Source organism: Lathyrus oleraceus, chromosome 7 (assembly GCF_024323335.1).
Source record: "Lathyrus oleraceus cultivar Zhongwan6 chromosome 7, CAAS_Psat_ZW6_1.0, whole genome shotgun sequence".
NCBI lineage: Eukaryota > Viridiplantae > Streptophyta > Magnoliopsida > Fabales > Fabaceae > Lathyrus > Lathyrus oleraceus.
In genome coordinates, this window is record NC_066585.1 from 449,644,943 (window position 1) to 449,665,770 (window position 20,828).

The 20,828-nt window shown below is 35.8% G+C and overlaps 1 protein-coding gene across 1 annotated transcript; it reads right to left on the bottom strand.

Annotated features, from left to right (window-relative positions):
• Positions 1-13,085: 13,085 nt before the first annotated feature.
• Positions 13,086-14,063, bottom strand: LOC127104307 (extensin-like). The gene is made up of 2 exons (XM_051041497.1): positions 13,745-14,063; positions 13,086-13,387 (listed from the first exon to the last, which is right to left on the bottom strand). Exons 1-2 carry the CDS (start codon positions 14,061-14,063, stop codon positions 13,086-13,088), a joined length of 621 nt encoding a protein of 206 aa, XP_050897454.1.
• Between the last annotated feature and the right edge of the window lie 6,765 nt (positions 14,064-20,828).

The window sequence follows — 20,828 nt, forward strand, 5'->3', positions numbered from 1 at the left end:
TCTGATTTTATTTCTTTTATTTCCTTTATTTTCAAAAATTCATAACTTCTTCATTTTAATTCCAAAAAATATGGGACCAATTGCATTCTTCTCCATTTAAATTCTAGTTTCTAAAAATGATTTTTAATATTTTTTATTTTGTCATTTGATATTTTTTGTGAATTTTCTCTTTTCTGGTTATTTTTAATTCATTTTAAATAGTTTTTGATATTCAAAAAATACAAAAATATTTTCTTAACCTTTTTGAATGATGATGGATCTATGAAAAATATTCTCATAAATTTTTTAATTGATTTGAGATTTATTTGAGATTTTAGTTCAATAGGTTATTTTTATTCATTTTTAATTGATTAAAAATAGTTTCTGACTTTTAAAAATGCTGAAATTTTTTGTCAAACTTTGTTTGATCTTGTTGAACTTGGGATAAATCACTTGGACCTTTCAAGGTTGATTTGAAGTGATTTTGAAGTTTGACCTTTCTTTAATATTTTTAATTCAATTTTATTTTAAATATTAAAAAATGCCAAAAAAAATTTGTTCATTTCTTGACTTCCAATCTTCATCTCACTTCTGTTTTTGATTGTTTGACCATGATTCTCAATGTCATTGGTCAACATATGTTGATTGGTACATTCTATCTCATTTAATGCACTTTATTCTTTTCATTTCCCATTTCCATTCTCTATCTCCTTCTTCTTCTTCTTTTCTCTTTTTGATCAATGAGTTAAAGGTTGATAAGTTAGCATTGATTAGGGAGGCTTAATCTTCCTTGATTCAAATCTAATTCATCTTGATCAATTGATCAAATGAATGGCTTTGCATTAAGGATAGGTTGCTTCCTAAATCATGCAAATGACTTAAACCAATACAAGATCAATTCTCTTTTTTCTTTTGGCATGGCAAGTTGTTGGAACTTGGTTCACTAATCAAGACTTCTAACTTGTGTTGTTTGCCTACATTATTATTGATCGGCCTCAGATAGTTGTGACTTCTACGTAAGTCCAATTACGATTGCTTAACATAGCGCTAAATTTGCCTTATGGCACACTAACTACTAACATTAACCATTAACCATTAACATTTACTTTTTGGACTTTACTTTTATGCAATTTACTATTCTTGTACATATTATTCATTTGCTTTTTCCTTTGCTTATTTGAGCACATGTTTATGTTAATGCAATTTTCCTTTTGCTCACTTGAGCACATAATTATGTATATACTTTTGTGCTTGTGTTTTGTTTGATTGTTGTTGACCACAATGCAAAGAATTGGACAAAATGGACTTAGATATTAGGACCTTACCCAAGCTAATGGAGTTTAAAGAGAAACTAGGCCTCATGCCTTTAGAATGCCTAAAATGTCAAAGAGCAACTAGGCCTCATGCCTTTAGAATGCTTAAAATGTCAAAGAGCAACTAGGCCTCATGCCTTTAGAATGCTTAGTGTTGAAGATGACTTTGAAAGGACCATATTCTAAACTCCCTCTTGTCCATTCTTTGATTGTTAATAGAACCTTTTGATGTGTGTGTTTTTGTGCTAGGGATTCCAACATTGAGCCAAATTGAGGAACCATTGCCATGAGTCTCTAAGAGAGAGAGATCCAAGATGCATTGAGGAGCTTTCCAAGAGTTCATTTAATTTTTGATTGCTTGAGTTTATGCTTATGTGATTGCTTATTCCAAAGGATGGGAGCTACTTGGATCATCAATATGATCTCAAGAGAGGAACTCCATATGTGGTCTTGTTTCTTATCCCTTACCTCTTGTATGTTAGGACTTTAGTCATTCTTCTTCTTCTCTCCACTCTAACCCAAGCCAAAATCTTTGTGCAAACATTTAACAATTGTTTTCAATATTAGAAACCTAAGCCTTATGCTTTTGATTTTCCAACTTTCCTTTCTTAATACTTATTTTGAATTGAACTTCTAAGTCAACTTTGACCATTTTTGTACATACTTTTCATTGGTAAATATAACTCATTCAAATACTTTTTGTGTTTTCAATGGCCACTTTCTTAATCAAATTTTTCATAACCTTTAGCTATTAGGTTTGAGTTATCCTTGAGGTAGATGTAATACTCACCTTTATCCTTAGTGATGGACAATAAGTATTCCCTGCTTATTATAGGGTTAACCCCTCACTAGCATGTTGAAGCTATCCTCACATGGTGGATTTGTGGTTTCAGGTTGAGTTTTCTCCCTTGGATAATAAAAGACCTTAAGGCTTTTGGACCAATCAATTCACCAACTTGTTTTTTTGAGATTTTTACCCCGAACTACGAGGTTTTGATCCTAATCTTTTAAGATGGTATGTAGGCAATGGGTTCATCCATCCAAACACAAATGTAAATAAACTTGTATATTCTCTTCTCATCCCTTCAATCATGTTTGCACAAAATAAACTTTCACAAAACACCAACCTTACAACAAAATGTGAAAAGGGCTCCCTAGGAGTACCTAGGATGTTTTGGGTGCCTAAAACCTTCCCATTGCATAACCGACCCCCTTACCCAGATATCTGACATTTTTACTAGTTTTTGATTTGATAAAACTTTTAGGTTTTTGTTCGCTTTCTAACCATTCCTTTGGATAAATAGAAGTGCGGTGGCGACTCGACTTGTATGATTTACCTTAGATTTAGTCAATATCTCTAATGGTAACGAATACACCGCTACAACTGGACAGGTTCTGAGCCACATGATCATTCCAAAACGTTTTAATCTCACGCGTCTATTGTGAATACTAGGTGTGTGGATGAGTTGACTAGTATGCATCATGGAACGCGCGTTCTAGGCCACTTGATCTGCCACCTCAATTAATGAGAGAGATCAAGTGGCTCTCGTTTTTTGCTATTTTCTGATTTTCATTTTAATCCTTTTATTTTCATTAATTCATATTAATTTTAATATTGAGCCAAAAAATATGAGTTTCACCAAAAATATTCAAATAATTTCTTATTTCGTATTCTGAATTAAAATTATTTTTGGATCATTATTAATATTTTTCATGATTTAATTGATTTTGTGATTATTTTTAATTGTTAAAAAATACTTTTAAGTCTTTAAAAATTCTGAAATTTTTTCTCCAAGGTCCTTTGATCTTGTTTGACCTATGATAAATCTCATGGCCATTTCTTTGGTGTTTTGATGAGGTGTTAGGAATTTGACAAACCATATTTAATTTAAATGCCTTATTTTAGTATTTTTAATTTGAATAAATGCCAAATAATTTTGTTGACCAATTGCGATGACATGTTTGAGTTTGACTCTTGTTATTGGGCCTTAGTCAAGGTTGATTTTACTTTGTCAAGTTAATATCATTGGATTTAGGGGATTAATGGAATGTACATTCTATCTCCCAAAATGAATGGATGATATTAATTTGGTAAAAGTCCTCCTTTAATCAATTTGAATTTTGATCCATTCCCCTCCCTCTTCATCTCATTCCCCTTCTTTATGCATCCATCTCATTTGGCCTATGATATCTCAAAGTCCTAAGGCTAGTTGATTGAAAAATCAACATAAGTATGGATGAGATTAGACCACCTCTTTTGCATATTCTTTTTGTGTGTGGTATGTTTCATGAGCATAGTCCATTATACTATGTATCTAACATGCATTAACACCAAAACTCTATTGCCTGGCCTCAAATAGTTGTGACTTCTACATAAGTCAAATTACGATTGCTTAACATAGCGTTAAATTTGTGACACAAAAGGCATATCATTCTAGTTAGTGAGATTGCAAGTCTCCCCTCTTTCATGGTATTGTATGGAAACTTGGCCTTTTTTCCTTCCTTTGGAATGACTTAAAAATGAAAAGCAAAAGCAAAACAACAGTAATTTCTAACTCATTAACAACTAACTTTTAATTTCAAGCCATTTACTTCAATGTCATTTTATTCTAGCTTTAATCATTTGCCATTATTCATACCATTCTAATTGTTTATATTAATGCAATTTTCACTTTGTCCATTTGGACCATATTGTGTGATATATCTTGTTTGTGTATACTTTGCTTGTTTGTGTGGTCTTTGACCATTAATGTACATAATAACAACAAAAACCCTAAAAAAATTATATGGATTGTTGGCTTGATCTTGGACAAATGGACTTAGAACTTAGGCAACATTCCTATGCTAAAGGACTTAGCCAATGCCAACTTTCTGTGAAATCAAGTGCTCACAATTCGAAACTTCATCTGATACATCATTCAAGATCCCTCTGTGTTCATCTGCAACATGATCACTGTGAAGCTATTATTTTGAACTTGTGACTTGTGGAATTCATCTGCTACATGGGCTAATTTTGAAGAAGATCATGGAATGGCTAAAGCTTAGATGTGGCTATCTTTATTTGATGCCTTTTCTCTTCAAGATAATATAATTGTGCATTTGTGTGTTGCTTGATTCTAAATGTCCAAGGGAATTCAGGGTTTTATTGACATTCTTGTCTATTGGATTGCTACCCATTTGGTCAGATCTTTTCAACTCTTAACTTTTAATTTTGTGCATAGGACTAGTCTCTTCATCTTCTCCCCATTTCTTTAATCTCAAAATCTCTCCCTCCCTTTTCAAAATCTTCTTTGATTGAACTTATTTTGTTCTAAACTTTGATCACTTTGCAAAAAGATAGAAACTTTGGCCTTATGCCGTTGTATTTTCAAACTTCTTTTCTTAAATCAAATTTGTAAATAAACTTAACTATACTCGACTTAAACTTTCGGAAAAGCCAAAAAGAACTAACTCATTCAAACCATTTTTAGGCCTTTGTGCCTTTCAAACTTAATTTTTTTGTTAGAAATAATACATCCACTTTGAAATTTGTATCACGAACTACGAGGTTTTGATCCCTCATTTTCATGTTGGTATGTAGGCACAAGTCTGAAGGTCTTGTCAAACACAAAAATATAATTAATGAATTCTTTTCTCATCCCCTCATTCTATTTGTTTGTGAACATCATTTTTTGTACCAAATACATATGCACACAAAAAGGGCTCCATAGGAGTACCTAGGACACTTTGGGTGCTAACACCTTCCCTCTGTGTAACCAACCCCCTTACTTGTAATCTCTGACATTTTATTAGTTTTGATTTGAAAACTTCTTACTTTTGGATTTTGTTCGTACTTTTCCCTTTTCCCTTGGAAACAATAAAAGCGTGGTGGCGACTCTTGTTATTTGATGTCTTGCTTATCCATAGCTTGATGATCATGAATTTACCGCTACAGGACTCATCACCCAAATTGGCTTTGGGGAATGAGTGATATTCCTTGAGTGATCCTCTAAGCTTTGCGGGACGCTTGAGGATGAGATTAGTGGTTAAGATGGCTTGGGCACACCTCAACATTGCTTGGGGAACTTGAACCTTCACAGTTGAATCTCATGCCTTAAATTTGTGGATTATTGTAGATTGATGCATATGAGATGACCTATGTGGTATGTATGCTCATGGGTTAGGTCTTAAGAAGATAATGTGGGGTAGGGAAAATTTGAGGTTATGACAACCATTAATAGTGAAAACCGATGTCCACCGCGTCAGCCACCACTGTGTTCCATTGACCTCCACTTATTCTCTACCCTCTTTGATCCCACTTCCTTCTCTGAAAAACAACTAACAACACACACCTTCATAACTCAACTCCCTAACCAAAAACACCCATTGCTCATCTTCTTCCATCGTTAATCCCTTCATCGTAACCATTAACCATGGCATCCGCACCCCCATAAACAACCGTCTTCCATCATTTTTCATTCAACTTTTGATCTACAAATCCACTACCATGACCACCTTCATCTTCATCTCTTCATTCCAAACATGTGAACACACAATCCTCTTCTACACCACACACAATCGTACGACTCCTTAAACTCGCCTTTGAATAACACCCTCAACCGTAGTTTATAGCCACCGCATCGGAACCCCATAACCAACAAATCATCGTCTACTTCTTCTTCGAAAAACAACAACACCCTTTCCACCTACCTCAACATCAACTCCGAACCACCATCACAAACGCGTCCTCACCATTGATCCACCTTCCTTCGCACCCCAACAAACTTCAAATTGGTCTACCACTGTGAGCCCCCTAAAGATCGAACTTCTTATCGCGGTGGATTTGCAAGAAAGTTTGTGGCTGAGCAATATGAATCGTGCAGCCCCCTAAAGAATTCTTCCCTATCACGGTGGATTTTCAGTTGGAGAACTCTTTCTGGCAATATGAATCGTGCAGCTGCTAATGGACGTCTTCATCACTTAGATATTTAGTGTTGAATCCAGATTTTGCCATGAATGTTAAAGCATTCCTTATTATAAAACACTTTATTTAAATTATAGTAGCTATAGTTTTATCATGTGTAAATAATTTGCGGCTATGTTTGTCATTTGAAATGCTTTTTTCGATTTTATTCAGATAACACAGTTGGAGAAATAATTGTATTGGATGTTGGGTATTTTTTGTTGGGATTACGATTGAAGATAAAACTGATACAAAGAGCTTATGAACCATATTATCCTGGCCATGTTAAAAGCTTAAGCATTGGTTAATACTGAAGATATCTTACACGTTGATACAAGCTTATAACTAATTATGCATGCATTTTCACTCTTACATCAGCAAGACCACCGTCGACCACTCTCATCCATTCATCCAAAGAGTTCAACGTTCATATCCATAAACGAAAACAAGCATTTGAACCACTGGTAATCGAATTTCTGAGGGTCACTCCAACCTACATGAAGCAACAACACAGTATAACTATTTATTTTTTCCTCCTATGTTAGTGTTATTCAACTCTTTTGTATCTAAATTGCATTTCCATTTAGTTTTGATAATATATGGCTTACCTTTTGTTAAATATTATTATATAGTTGATTTTTTTCTTTACTTTTTCAGATAGATAGTTTTTTAGGGTGTTGGTTAAACAAATGTTGACTAATATGATATGGGCCATATGATATTAGACGGTTTCGTTATTAGTTTTAATCATTTTAAATCTTGTAACAGTGTAAATGTTGTGTTGTGCTACTACTGTTTGATGTTGAGTTCATTACGTTAAATCAGATTTCCAATCCTTGGATTCAAAACTTGTATGTTGTTATGTTGCTGAAATTTTGATATATGGATTGTAATATTTTGCCGCGTTATATTCCTTACATACGACCATTTGATTACGTGGTTGCCATGTACAAATCGGTTTTCAGCATAATGTAATTTATTTACTTCAATCATCTTTAATTAAACTAATTAGTAATTAAAAATTTATTTAAATTAGTTAATTTTGATAATTAATTTTAATTACATTGAGTATTTGATTTAATCAAATAATTTTGATAATTAATTTTGAATATATTAATTAAGTGGTTGATTAAATTGTAATCAATTAATTTTTGTTAATTAAATATTGATCGATTTATCCCGAATTAATAAGTATTTTCAAACCAAACACATTCAATCCTTTTCAATAAGCAAAACTTTGGTTCAACTCCAAGTGATTCATTTCAAACCCGATTAAATCCTTACAAATGTGAATCATCTTTTCCTGATAAACAAATATAAACCCTTTTTGTAATCAAACACGAAAGAAGAAGGTTCTTGGGGTCTCGCATTCCTTGAATCTTTGAATGAATGCTCCTGAGGCACACACATTGGGTTAGTCGTTCATTCACTCTTTCATTTCCAAAACACAAAATAACTTGGACAAAAGATGTGCCATCGGAGTCTAGTATTTCGGTGGAACCTTTGAACAATCTCTTGAAAGTTCATTGTCCATCCAAAAATTTCATAAATACATCGAATGAAAAATGTGTTGTTGGAATCTAGCATTCCGATAACACCCTGGATAATTGGTTTCGAGGCTAACAACTTGTTCTTCCTAAATATTTGTCATTCCTCCTAAAAATACACAAATTTAACCTAGCTTTCTCTCCCCCGTGAAATTGAAACCCTTTTCAAAAAGAACATTACTTAATCCCTTCTAAGGCGTATACAAACAAGCGCTTAAGTCTCCCCCGCGAGCATGCAAGATAATGTTTAACCATTATAATGTGATCTAAGAACTTGTTCATTAAAACAAAATTCAACCAATCAAACCTACCCTTTCTCGCCCCCGTGCGATCGAACACCTTTTCAAAAAGAACATTGTTCAATCCTTCTAACGCGCATAACAAACTAGTGCTTAAGCCTCCGCCGAGAGTAGACAAGTCAATCTTTAACCTTTAGAACGCGATCTAAACAGTTGTTCACTAAAAAACACCAACAAAATATAGTTCCCCGAACTACGAATGCTCTGATTTCCTTATTCCACCATAAGGATACGTAGGTACGAGAATGCGAGATCTTGGCAAACACACTAATAAAAAATCTCCCTTTTCCCCTTTTGAGATATCCACCTATATTTTCAATCTTTTATTCACTCTAAGAAAACAAATAACATTTAGCTAACATTCAAATCTCAAATTAGATTGAAAGGTTCCCGTTGAGTACAACGGATGTGAGGGGTGTTAATACCTTCCCCTTCTGTAATCAACTCCCGAACCCGAATATGGTTACGACGACCATCTTCTTTCTTTTAAAGGTTTTGTCTATATTTCCCTATTCCTTCATTGGAATAAATAAATTTCGGTGGCGACTCTATTCGAATCATTTTTCTGCGACCATCGCGAGGGATCATCATTTTTGAGATACGACAAAACCCTCTCAAAATTTGACCTTCATTGGTTGGTTTATAGTAATCCTTATAGTTTGGGATGGCATAGATTCCATGATGATTTCCTCTACAGAGTTAGAAGAAATCATAGGTTTATCTTCAGCTAAGATCCCTTGAGCTATATTTGCTTACCTGACTGTTCTCCTGATAGCACGTGCGGTTCTTTCAATTTCTGGATCAAACAGTGTAAACGCCGATCCTGAGCTCCACATACACAAACATGAAATACCTCATTATCCCTATGATAATTAAGAAAATAAAACAAAAATTAAAAATACTAAAAGTAAAATGTTGCATAAACGTCGCCTTGTTGAGATTTCAACAGTCCCCGGTAACAGTGCCAAAAACTTGTTGACTTCTCAGAAATTATACCGATAATATTATAATAATAAAAAAGATCAAATTCACAAGGACTTCTTCTAACAAGACAAAATGTGTGCAATGTATAAAAAAGACCGAGTTGCAATGCGAAACATATATAAGAGTTTAAACAGAATTATGAAAGCAGTCATGTTCTGTTTAGAATCCTTTATTTCTCTATTGTTGATGTTTGATGCCTTGTATAAGTGACTTTATCACTATGACCCCAAGGCAAATTAGGAAATCTTTTATAACTGATCCCTTATGAAATAACTCATTAACCATTACTCGTAGCTTTCTATCCCTAGTCTTCCATCATAAGCATAGAACATTAATTCTCTATGCCGCTACTTGGGGTCTCCTATTCATATTCAACTAGTGTAAGTACAACAATTGCTCTAGGTCCAACATATAGGCTAAAGGTCAGTATTCCCTATGTATCCAAAATCAATTTGAAAGAGTATCTCACATAAAAAGCATTAAGAACAAAAAGCAATTGGATGGTATTATAGATCAAAAGGTTCATACAAAGTCAAATCAACATATTACCCAATAATATTAAAATAAGTTCATCATAACACAACCTAACCTAGAGGAGCTTAGCTACTCATAATTCATATTAGAATACCATAATTGATAGATGAAAGTAGCAGATGAATTCCCTTTAAGTAATGGCCTCGAATGGCTTCCAATACCCTAAAAATCTCCTTTGGTGCTCTCAAAATCGTGTTTTCCTCTCCAAAATTCATAAGCCTTGTCAAAGTGAAAAAAGTTCCTTTTGAAGGTTGAGAAAAACAAGAAAGGGGGTTTGAATTGTTTTAACTGATAAAAAAAACTTTTGAAAATAAAACACACGCGAAAATAAAATATATCAACACAAATTTTTTATCCTAGCTCGCTTGAAATTCAAAGCTACTCTAGTCCGCCCGGCCAAGGTGATTTCTCCTTCAATAAGGACTTAATCCACTAATCTTGAAAGATTACAACAATTGATCGTCTAAGAGGATAAATATCTCTTAGCCCTCTCAAGTTTACAGACTTCACAAGTCACTTGAGGAAAATTCAGCAATTATGTAAAATTACAGTAGTGCTTAGTGCTTCTAGGTAAGCAGAAATTGTAGAAGCAAGCATCAATCCAAGAAGTATTTTGATGAAGACAACATGCATCAATGCAAAAAGAGAAGAGCTTCAAAGATAATTCAAGCATCAAAGTGATCAAGCCACATATGCATGAGGAACATTTTGATCAAGCTTCTTTTTCAAGTCAACCGTTTGCAAGATTGTTGATTCACTTCTTAGGTATATCTAACTCACTCTTAGATTAGTATACAAGTGTTCAACAATCATGATCTGCATTTGCATTTTTAAATATAACCATTTGTTAACACATTGAAATGCAAGACACAATTTTCTTAAAGTATTTTTCTGCATTTCAACAGTGTTAACCGGTTAACCATATGGGTTAACCGGTTAACAACCCAGTTTTTTGAAATCCTGTGTTAACGTTGTATGCGTTAACCGGTTAACCCATTTGGTTAACCGGTTAACACTGTTCGTTACAGTGAAAATGTTTTTGAAAAATTATATCTTTTCATCAATGTTTATGGAGAAAATGATACCTCTTTGAAAAGGTGTTTTGGCAATATAAATTCTTAAATTTTCAAAAATGAATTTTCACCTCCAAGAATTTTCATACAAACTTAAGATAATCACTCTTTCATATTTCCTTCAATAATTTTTAAAAGTGTTCATAATCAAAGTTTCATCTCATTCTATTTCTTGAACACTTGTATATTATTCATTGAGTGAATTATTTATCTAAGGAGAAGATCAATCAAGAGAAGATTGATAATACTACACTTTGTTAATATCATCAAAAGAGTTATTTTTGTTTGACTTGTGATCCAGGAATGTTGGACACAAGGGGTTGGTGTTGAAGAGGATTGTTCTTCATACACTTGTTTACCTATAGGATAGATAGTAGGCATCACCGTTTGTGTGAATAGGCTGTACCATAATTCTAACTATAGTGAAATCTCTTTCGTGTGGAAAGGGGAGTGGATGTACCTTCGGATTGTGAAGGGAACCACTATAATTTCCGGTGTCTTTTTACTTTCCGCAATTTATTTTTCCGCACTTAAAAGAAAAATAACCAAAAACCGGAAACAAGATCGAAGAATTTTTAACCACCTAATTCACCCCCCCCCCCCCTCTTAGGCGCATTTACAACTTACAGAAATTACACAATATAAGAATAAAAGAAATGTTCACACTTTGGAGTAGTAACTCGTGTGAAACGAGAATTCGAAAGAGATATGAGATTGGTTTCAGTATTCTCGTGTGTTTCGTTTTTTTTTTTTTTTGTGAAGAGATCCATCCTATATATAGGGATTGATGGAGAGGCCATTGGATCAAGAAGGATCTTGGCAATGATTAATGATTACTGCCATTAATCTTTGTGTTCTTTCCAAAGAAGTTTGGGGCGCTATAATTTTCTTCCAAAATAAGATTCTTTCCATAAGTGGAAGTCTTCATAGTTAAGTCTGTGGTGATCGTTTTCTGAATTAGAGTGTTCAGACATCAGAGTTTCTGTTCAGCAAGTACATCTTTAGATAGTTTCTTACAACTGACTATCTTAGAGGTTCTTGATGTCTTCCTAATTGATTACATCAGAGTGTAAAAGCTTCAGATCCTAGAGTGCGCTCTTCTACTTCAGAGTGTCTGATATCTCTTTCTTCGTTAAGCTTTGTACGCTTCCTTTGTTCAGAGTCAGAGCTTCTGGTTACGTACCTTCTAAGTGGTCATTCTGAACTTGTGTCTGTATCTGATATATGTCTATATGACTTCTTTTTTATTAGAGTCCTGCACACTTAGATAAATTTTGTTAGGGTACCATTTTTTTTCATCCTTTGTTATCATCAAAATCTTAGACATGAGTTGTAGATACTGGATTTTGTTATTACAATCTCCCCCTTTTTGATGATGACAAAAATTTCAAAGTGATGATAAAACAATGATATTGTCAGCAAGAATATAAAATAATGTCTCAGAGTCAGATGAGAGATGACTTCCCCTGAGAGAGATCATAAGGATTTTTCAGAAGTTCTTACCATAATTTCTTTGTGTGGCAGCTAGTTTTTACCTTAGTTGTTATCCTGCATAACTTAGAGTTTTCATAAAAGATTAATATGCGCAGTGAAGCAAGAGGCTTAGATATATTTTCATCATAGTTGTTTTTATTCTCCCCCTTTTTGTCAGACTCAAAAAGACTTAGCACATAAAAGAGTAGGCAAAGGAAAGATTTTATATATGATAAAGACAGGTACAAATAAGCAGCAATTCAAAATAGAGAACACAGAATACATAACAAAAAACATAAGGAAAGCAACAAGAAAAGCCTAAGTGCCTAAGGGTTTGGAGGCGGAGGCATCCTTTGGAGCAGCTGAGTCAGAAGGTTCTGAATATTGTTGTTGACGAAGTCCTGTTGATCTAGTCTAGCTCTCACAATCTGTTGCTCCTTCTATAGCTCTTCTAGGGTCTTCAGGACAAGAGAAGGAAAGTCAGAGTGAGATGACTCCCCCTGAGTCAGAGCATTGTTTCTTGCCTTTGCAGCTTCTTCTACAATTATGTGTGTTGCCTCTTCAGCATTAGCTTTTGCTTTCGCTTCAGCTTCAGCAGTAGCCGCAACACCATCAACCTTCTTTGCAGCTTTTTTGACCCTTTGCTCTTCTTCTAGACGAGCCTTCTCTTCTGCTTCTATTCTGGCCTTCTCTTCTGCCACTCTGACCAGACGTGTCTGCATCCTTTCTCCAGCTTCTCTGATAAAGTCGTTGTGAACTTGTTCAGAGAGGCCTTTTAGTTTGAAAGCCTCAGAGGTCATCCATCTGATCACTCTGTTCTAGTGAATCCTTACTGCAGAGGGATCGTCACTGATACCAGAATTATCAGATAGAGATCTGATCTTCTCCACTGAGGACTCAACAAATAAAGTAATTGCTTCTTCAAGGGTGGGGAAGGTAGGTTATGGTTCGAGAGTGGGGGATGGAGATGCTGGTGGTGTATAGGTAGTTTCAGCGGGAGGTTCAGAGGTAGGGAGAACAGTGTTCTCAGAGGGTGTTACAATGGGAGTTTCAGATGGTGGTGTTGTTGGTTGTTCAGGTGGTGATGTTGGTGGTTGTTCATATGGTGGTGTTGTTGGTTGTTCAGATGGTGGTGTTGGTGGTTGTTTAGATGGTGGTGGTGTTGGTTTTTCATATGGTCGTGTTGGTGTTTGTTCAGATGGTGGTGTTGGTGGTTGTTCAGATGGTGGGAAAATGTTGGCTTCTGGTTCAGATTATTATTGTATGGAAAGGGAACGAGCCTGAAGTTGGTCCAAGGTGGGGGATTGGGAGTCATAAGGTTCTGAGTCAAATGAGAGGATGTAGTAAGGTGGGGATGACGGTGTTGAAGAGGGTGGTGAAATTGGTTCATTGAACATTTCCGCTTCAGAGACTGGTAAGGTCGTGGTGGTGAGGTTAAATTTTTGGAGAGGGCAAGATGAGGGGTTAGAGGAAGGTGTTTCAGAGGGTTTGGTGGTTGAGGGTGAGGGTTCAGATTTTGTGTAGATGGGTGAAGTCTGGGGAAAAGAAGAAGCAATTTTCTTTAAATTTACAGAGCGAGAGTGAGTAGGCAGGGACTTACTTGGAGATTCGATCAGAGGTATCGGAGGTCTTGATACAGAAGGTTCCCCCAACTTTTCCTTCTTGGCCTTCTTTGACTTCTCAGAGGGCTCTCGTTGTTTCTTCATGAAGTTTGGTGGATGATCAGGCAGCCAATCCATAGAGAACTCTGAGATGTCGACTCCTTGGCTGGCCAGATCCTGCAGATAGTGTGCAACAACCTCTAGAGGGTCGATTTTAGAGAAGAGGTAGAGGCCATTGGGAATCTTCCTCTGATCTTTTAGTGATTCCCATGAAGTGTCCAATGAGGATTTCAACCGAATTTGCTCAACCACCCCCATGCTCTTCAGATTGCGAGCGTTCAGAGGCCTTCTAGTGTCAACGGTGACATCCTTCATCAAATTATGGTGAATCAGGTGATCCATCAGCCCACTCTCTATCAGAACGTCAGAAACCAGCCTTCCTAGAGAGATATAGGTTCTGGGCTTCATGTTGTTTATGGTGTCTCTTATAGAGTCTCACAGGTACTTGAACAGCAGCGCTGGCAGATTCAGCTTGAGCCCTTTGTGGATGCAGTAGAGTATGCACTTCTGATCAGTGTTGATATAGTCAGAAGAGTTGGAGGTTGGGCGATGATGAATGGTTCCCAGAATGATCTTCAGCCAGACCCTGAGGTTCTGATGAAGTTCCTTGTTCTTGGAGGAGTTACCTTCAACGTTCTATTTGAAGATGGTTAAGGCAATTTCCTGGGACATATACTTTGCCCTAGGGTTAATATTGTAAATCCTTCTTCCCCCTATCTTCTCCATGTTCATAAGGGAGGCGATGGACTTCTCTGTGATTACGATTTTTACCCCCAGAACATATGACACGATATAGTGATCATCTGAGTCTGCAAAATGCCATAATTATTTTACCATAAATGTATAGACGGGACCATAGAGCCTTTGAAAGTAGTTTTCCCACCCTTGCTTTCTGATTTCTTCAGTAAGGTCTATTCCATTCCTTTTCATGTTCTCAAAATCCACCAGGGATTCACACAAAACATCAAGCTTGTCAAAGGGAGTAGCAAGATGAATGTGTGGTTCACGATCTAAGATGTGTGGTTCTTTGTAAATGAGGGTGGAGACAACACCAGTTGTTGCAGGTTTTTGTTGAGAGGAACATGGAGGTTGTTCTGTTGATTCCATCTGTTGAGAGTAGTTGTAGACGGATTGTTGTTGGGAATCCACGAAGAAGATGAAGTTGATGAAGGTTGAAGAACTTTGAGGAACTTGAGAGGGAGAAAGGTTTGTGTAGGATGTGAGTGAAAAGTGTGAAAGTGTGAAGTGTGAAAAATATAAGTACACATAGAAAACATGCAAAACAACAACGTTAAGTAGCAGTTGAAAAGTTAAAAAATTAATGATGGCACAGAAAAAGGAGTTGACACACTTAGGGGAGGCATGATTACAGCTAATGATGGAAGTCTAATCCACAAATCCGCACACTGCTCGAGGAGGTATCAAGGGTCTGTCTCTTGATTTCTGCTAGATAGTTATCTAGAAAATCCAAGGTCAGACGCAAGATAACCCACGTGTTGATCTATCTAATCTTCAGGAATACCAAGGGATTGGATCCTGAGGATTATTGATTCAGATGACTTCTAACTGGTAGAAGTATCAGAGTCAGATCCAGATACCAGATGTTATTTTTAGAGCCTTATTTTGCTATTTTAGAGAACCACATTAGATTCATTCTGGGCAATTTTCAATCTTCAAGTGTTTCAGAATGAATGAGAATTTATCTTCAGCGAGGGGCTTTGTGAAGATATCAGCCCATTGATGGTCTGTATAAATTTTAAAGATATTACCCCTTTTTGAACATAGTCTCTGATAAAATGATGTTTTATTTCTATGTGCTTAGCTCTGGAATGCAAAATTGGGTTCTTACTTAAACATATGGCAGCAGTATTATCACAGAAGATAAGAACGTTACTCTCAAATATTTGAAGGTCTTCTAGTTGATTTTTCATCTAGAGCATCTGAGTAGTGCATAGTGATGCTGATATATATTCCGCTTCTGCAGTAGAGAGCAATGGTTGACTGTATTTTGCTGGCCCAAGATATAAGATTGTTTCCCAAGAATTGGCAGTTTCCAGATGTGCTTTTACGTTCCATTCTATTCCCTGCATAATCTGCATCACGATATCCAGAGAGCCTATACTCCGATGTTTTCTCATACACCAACCCAAGGTTAGGAGTTCCTTTCATATACCTTAGGATTCTTTTAACTGTTGTTAAATGAGATTCCCTTGGATCTGATTGGAATTTGGCACATAGACATACACTAAAAAGAATATTAGGACGAGTAGCTGTCAGATAGAGAAGAGAGTCTATCATACCACGATAGAGCTTCTGGAAAACCTTTTGACTTACTTCTTCTTTCTCCAGAATGCAGGTTGGATGCATGGGTTTCTTTGATGGTTTGCATTCTGACATTTCAAATTTCTTCAGAATGTCTTTTATATATTTACTTTGATATACATATGTAGCTTCTGAAGCTTGATTGATTTGAATTTCCAAAAAGAAATTTAGTTCTTGCATCAAACTCATTTCAAATTTTGCCTGCATTAGCTCAGAGAATTCTTGACAAACAAAGGGGTTAGCTGAACCAAAAATTATATCATCAACGTATATATGACATATCATGAGATCATTTCTAATGTTTTTACAGAAGAGTGTAGAGTCAACCTTTCCCCAAATCATGTTCCAAAAGAAAGTTGCTTAGTCTTTCATACCAAGCTCTATGGGTTTATTTTAGACCATACAGTGATTTTTTCAGTTTAAAAACATGTTTTGGACATTTAGAGTTTTCAAAACCTGGAGGTTGATGAACATACACTTCTTATGATATATAAGCATAAGAAATGCACTCTTGACAGCCATCTGATATAATTTGATGGAGTGATTTACAGCGAATGATACAAGTAAATGAATGGATTCTAACCTGGCGACTGGAGCAAAGGTTTCGATGTAGTCAATTCCTTCTTGTTGACTGTAACCTTGTGCCACCAGTCATGCTTTGTTTCTGACTACTTCTCCTTTTTCGTTCAATTTGTTTCTGAATACCCATCTTGTTCCAATAATATGAATTCCTTTTAGCTTTGGGACAAGATCCCAGACATCATTCTTTGAAAATTGATCAAGTTCTTCTTTCATTGCCAGAATCCAGTCATTGTCTTGAAGTGCCTCATCACGGGAAGTAGGCTCAATCAGAGATACTAATCCCAGAGGAGTTTCTTTAGATACTTTGAATGTAGACCTTGTTCTGACTGGTTCATCCTTGTTTCCCAGAATCAATTCTTTAGAGATCTTTGGACGATTTCTTGATCTTTTCTGGATAGTTGAGATTTCATTTGCTTCTGGATTTTGCTTCTCAGCTTCCTCTGATGCTTTAGTATTTTCGTCAGAACCTGCAAGAGTTATCTCCAAATCTTCCAGTTTTTTAACTAGCTTTGACTTTTTAGAGTCAAGCTTATTATCAAATCTGACATGTATTGATTCTTCCATAATTTTGGTTTCTGTGTTGTATACTTTGTATCCCTTAGAGCATTATGAGTATCCTAATATAATACCTTTTTGTGCTTTTGAATCAAACTTGTTCAGATGTTCTTTAGTGTTAATAATAAAACATGAGCATCCAAAAGGATGGAAGTAAGAAATGTTGGGTTTTCTTACCTTGCATAGTTCATAAGGAGTCTTCTCCAGAATAGGTCTTACGGAGATTCTATTATGAATATAGCACGCTGTTTTTACTGCTTCAGCCCAAAAGTGCTTAGCCACATTTGTTTCATTAATCTTGGTTCTGGCCATTTCTTAGACTGTCATATTCTTCCTTTCTACAACTCTATTTTGTTGTGGAGTTCTAGGGCAGGAGAAATCATGGGATATTCCATTAGTATCAAACAGTTCTTCAAAGAACTCGTTTTCGAACTCGCCACCATGATCACTTATGACTCTGATGATTTTAGAGTCAAATTCATTTTGCACTTTAGAATAGAAGCTAGTGAATACAGAGTGAGACTCACTCTTGTGCTTTAGAAATTTTACCCATGTCCAACGACTAAAATCATCAATAATGACCAATCCATACTTCTTTCCACTAGCTGACGTTATCTTAACAGGTCCAAACAGGTAAATGTGGAGAAGTTCCAGAGGCTTAGAGGTGGAAACAACATTTTTTCATTTTAAAGGATGTTTTTGAAATTTTTCCTTTCTGACATGCCTCACACAGAGCATCTGAAGAAAACTTCACTTTAGGTAGACCTCTGACTAACTCGAGTTTATTTAACTGAGAGAGTCTTCTCATGCTAATGTGGCCCAAGCGTCTATGACATACCCATTGCTCTTCGTTTACAGACATTAAAAATTTTACATTTTGATCTTTTAGGTCTGAAAGATTTATTTTGTAAATGTTGTTTTTCCTCTTGCCCGTGAATAGAACTGTTCCATTATTCTGATTAATTGCTTTACAAGTTTTTTTATTAAAGATTATATCATAACCGTTATCACTTAATTGGCTTATTGATAACAGGTTATGCATTAAGCCTTCTACATAGAGAACATCAGATATAGAGGGAAGAGATCCATTACCAATAGTTCCGGAGCCTCTGGTTCTTCCTTTCTGATTTCCTCTGAAACCTACAAAGCCAACATCCTTAAGTTCCAGGCTTTGGAACATATGCTTTCTTCCCGTCATGTGTCGCGAGCACCCAGAGTCCAGGTACCATGATTGGTGTCTTAACTCTGCTGCATAGGATATCTGCAACATAAACTATCTTACCCTTTGGTACCCATAATCTTTTGGGTCCTTTGTGATTAGTTCTCCCAGAGTTTCTTAAGACTTTGGGTTTTCTAGCATTGGTAAAACGTTGTGTTTGTGCATGTGTGTAATGATAAGAAAATGAGGATTTAGGTTTGTCATCTGCAAAAGATATGTGTTTGTCTTCATTAGAATCATATCCTAGTCCTCTTTTCTTATTCTGACTGACTCCATAAATCATAGAAGCCATTCTGCTTCTTTCTATCCTATTTTTCAAAAACTTTTGAATAGCTTTTTCATATTCATATATAATTGTGTTGGAAGTTTGTGGGGCTTGAGATAAAGCTTCTTTAAGTTTTAAACATTGTTTATTTATGGATTCTTTTTCTCTTGTCAAAATCAAAATATCATCATTTAATACAGAAACTGTTATCTCAAGCCTATCACATTCTTCAATGGTTCCTTCAAGGACCCTTTTTAATGCTTTAAATTTTTGTTTAAGTTTCTGATATGAGTTTAGAGATTCAGAAAGGCATGATTCAAGGTCAGAGCGAGAAAGATCAGAAAATACTTCTTCAGGATTAGATTCTCTTTCTGATGAGTTTCTAGATGTGGTAGCCATGAATGCCACATTTTCCTGTTCTTCAGAGTCTGATCCAGAGGAATCGGATTCAGTATCGTCCCAGGTGGCCATGAGTCCCTTCTTAGTTTTGGAGGAATTTTTCTTGAAACCTTCTCTTTTGGAGCTTTCTTTCTTGAGCTTTGGGCATTCATTTATGTAATGACTTATTTCTTTACATTCATAGCATCTTACCTCTTTGTTTGATTTGCTTATGGAAGCTGATTCTGAGCGATCTCCCTTGGGTCTTGGCCTTCTGAAGTTGTTGTTCCCTTTTCTCCAGAGTTCTTTCACTCTTCTGGTCTGAAGGAATAACTCTTCTTCATCGTTAGAGTCTTCCTTTTCAGAGTCGTCATTGTCTTCTTCTTCATCTTGGAGGGCTTTGTTCCTTTCTGGTTTACGTTTCTCAAATTTGGATTTCAGGGCTACAAATTTGTTCTTCTTTTAGGGCTCATCTTCCTCAAGTTATATCTCATGACTTCTGAGGGAGATGACGAGTTCTTCCAGGCTTATGTTGTTCAGATCCTTTGATTATTTTAATGCAGTGACCATAGGTCTCCACTTCTTTGGCAAGCTTCTGACAATCTTTTTGACATGATCTGCAGTTGTGTAGCCTTTATCCAGAACCTTGAGTCATGCAATTAAAGTTTGAAATCTAGAAAACATTACCTAAATAGCTTCATCATCCTCCATCTTGAAGGCTTCATACTTCTGGATTAGAGCTAGAGCCTTTGTCTCTTTGACTTGTGAGTTACCTTCATGGGACATCCTTAGGGAGTCAAGTATTTCTTTAGTAGTTTCCCTGTTGGTGATCTTTTCATATTCATTGTAGGAAATGGCATTCAACAATATTGTTCTGGCTTTGTAATGATTTTTGAAGTCACGCTTCTGATCATCCGCCATCTTGTTTCTGGCAATAGCAATACCAGCATCAGATACAGGAGGTACATAGCCCATAGTAATTATGTCCCATAGGTCAGCGTCATATCCCAGATAGAAACTTTTGATTCTGTCTTTCCAGTAATCAAATTTTTCTCCATCAAAGACTAGAGGTTTGGCATTGTAACTGTCTCTTTCAGTGGTGTTGGCCATAGTGTTTTTCTCACGATGGATCTCTCTACACTGTTAAGTGTTTGATTGGAGAATCAATAACAGAGTCGAAGCTCTGATACCAATTGAAGGTTGAGAAAAACAAGAAAGGGGGTTTGAATTGTTTTAACTGATAAAGAAAACTTTTGAAAATAAAACACACGCGAAAACAAAAGATATCAACACAAAAAATTTATCCTGGTTCGCTTGAAATTCAAAGCTACTCCAGTCCATCCGGCCAAGATGATTTCACCTTCAATAAGGACTTAATCCACTAATCTTGAAAGATTACAACAATTGATCGTCTAAGAGGATAAAGATATCTTAGCCCTCTCAAGTTTACAGACTTCACAAGTCACTTGAGGAAAATTCAATAATTAAGTGAAATTACAATAGTGCTTAGTGCTTCTAGGTAAGAAGAAATTACACAATATAAGAACAAAAAAAATGTTCACACTTTCGAGTAGCAACTCGTGTGAAAGGAGAATGCGTAAGAGATATGAGATTGGTTTCAGTATTCTCGTGTGTTTCGTTGTTGTTTTTTTGTGAAGAGATCCATCCTATATATATAGGGATTGATGAAGAGACCGTTGGA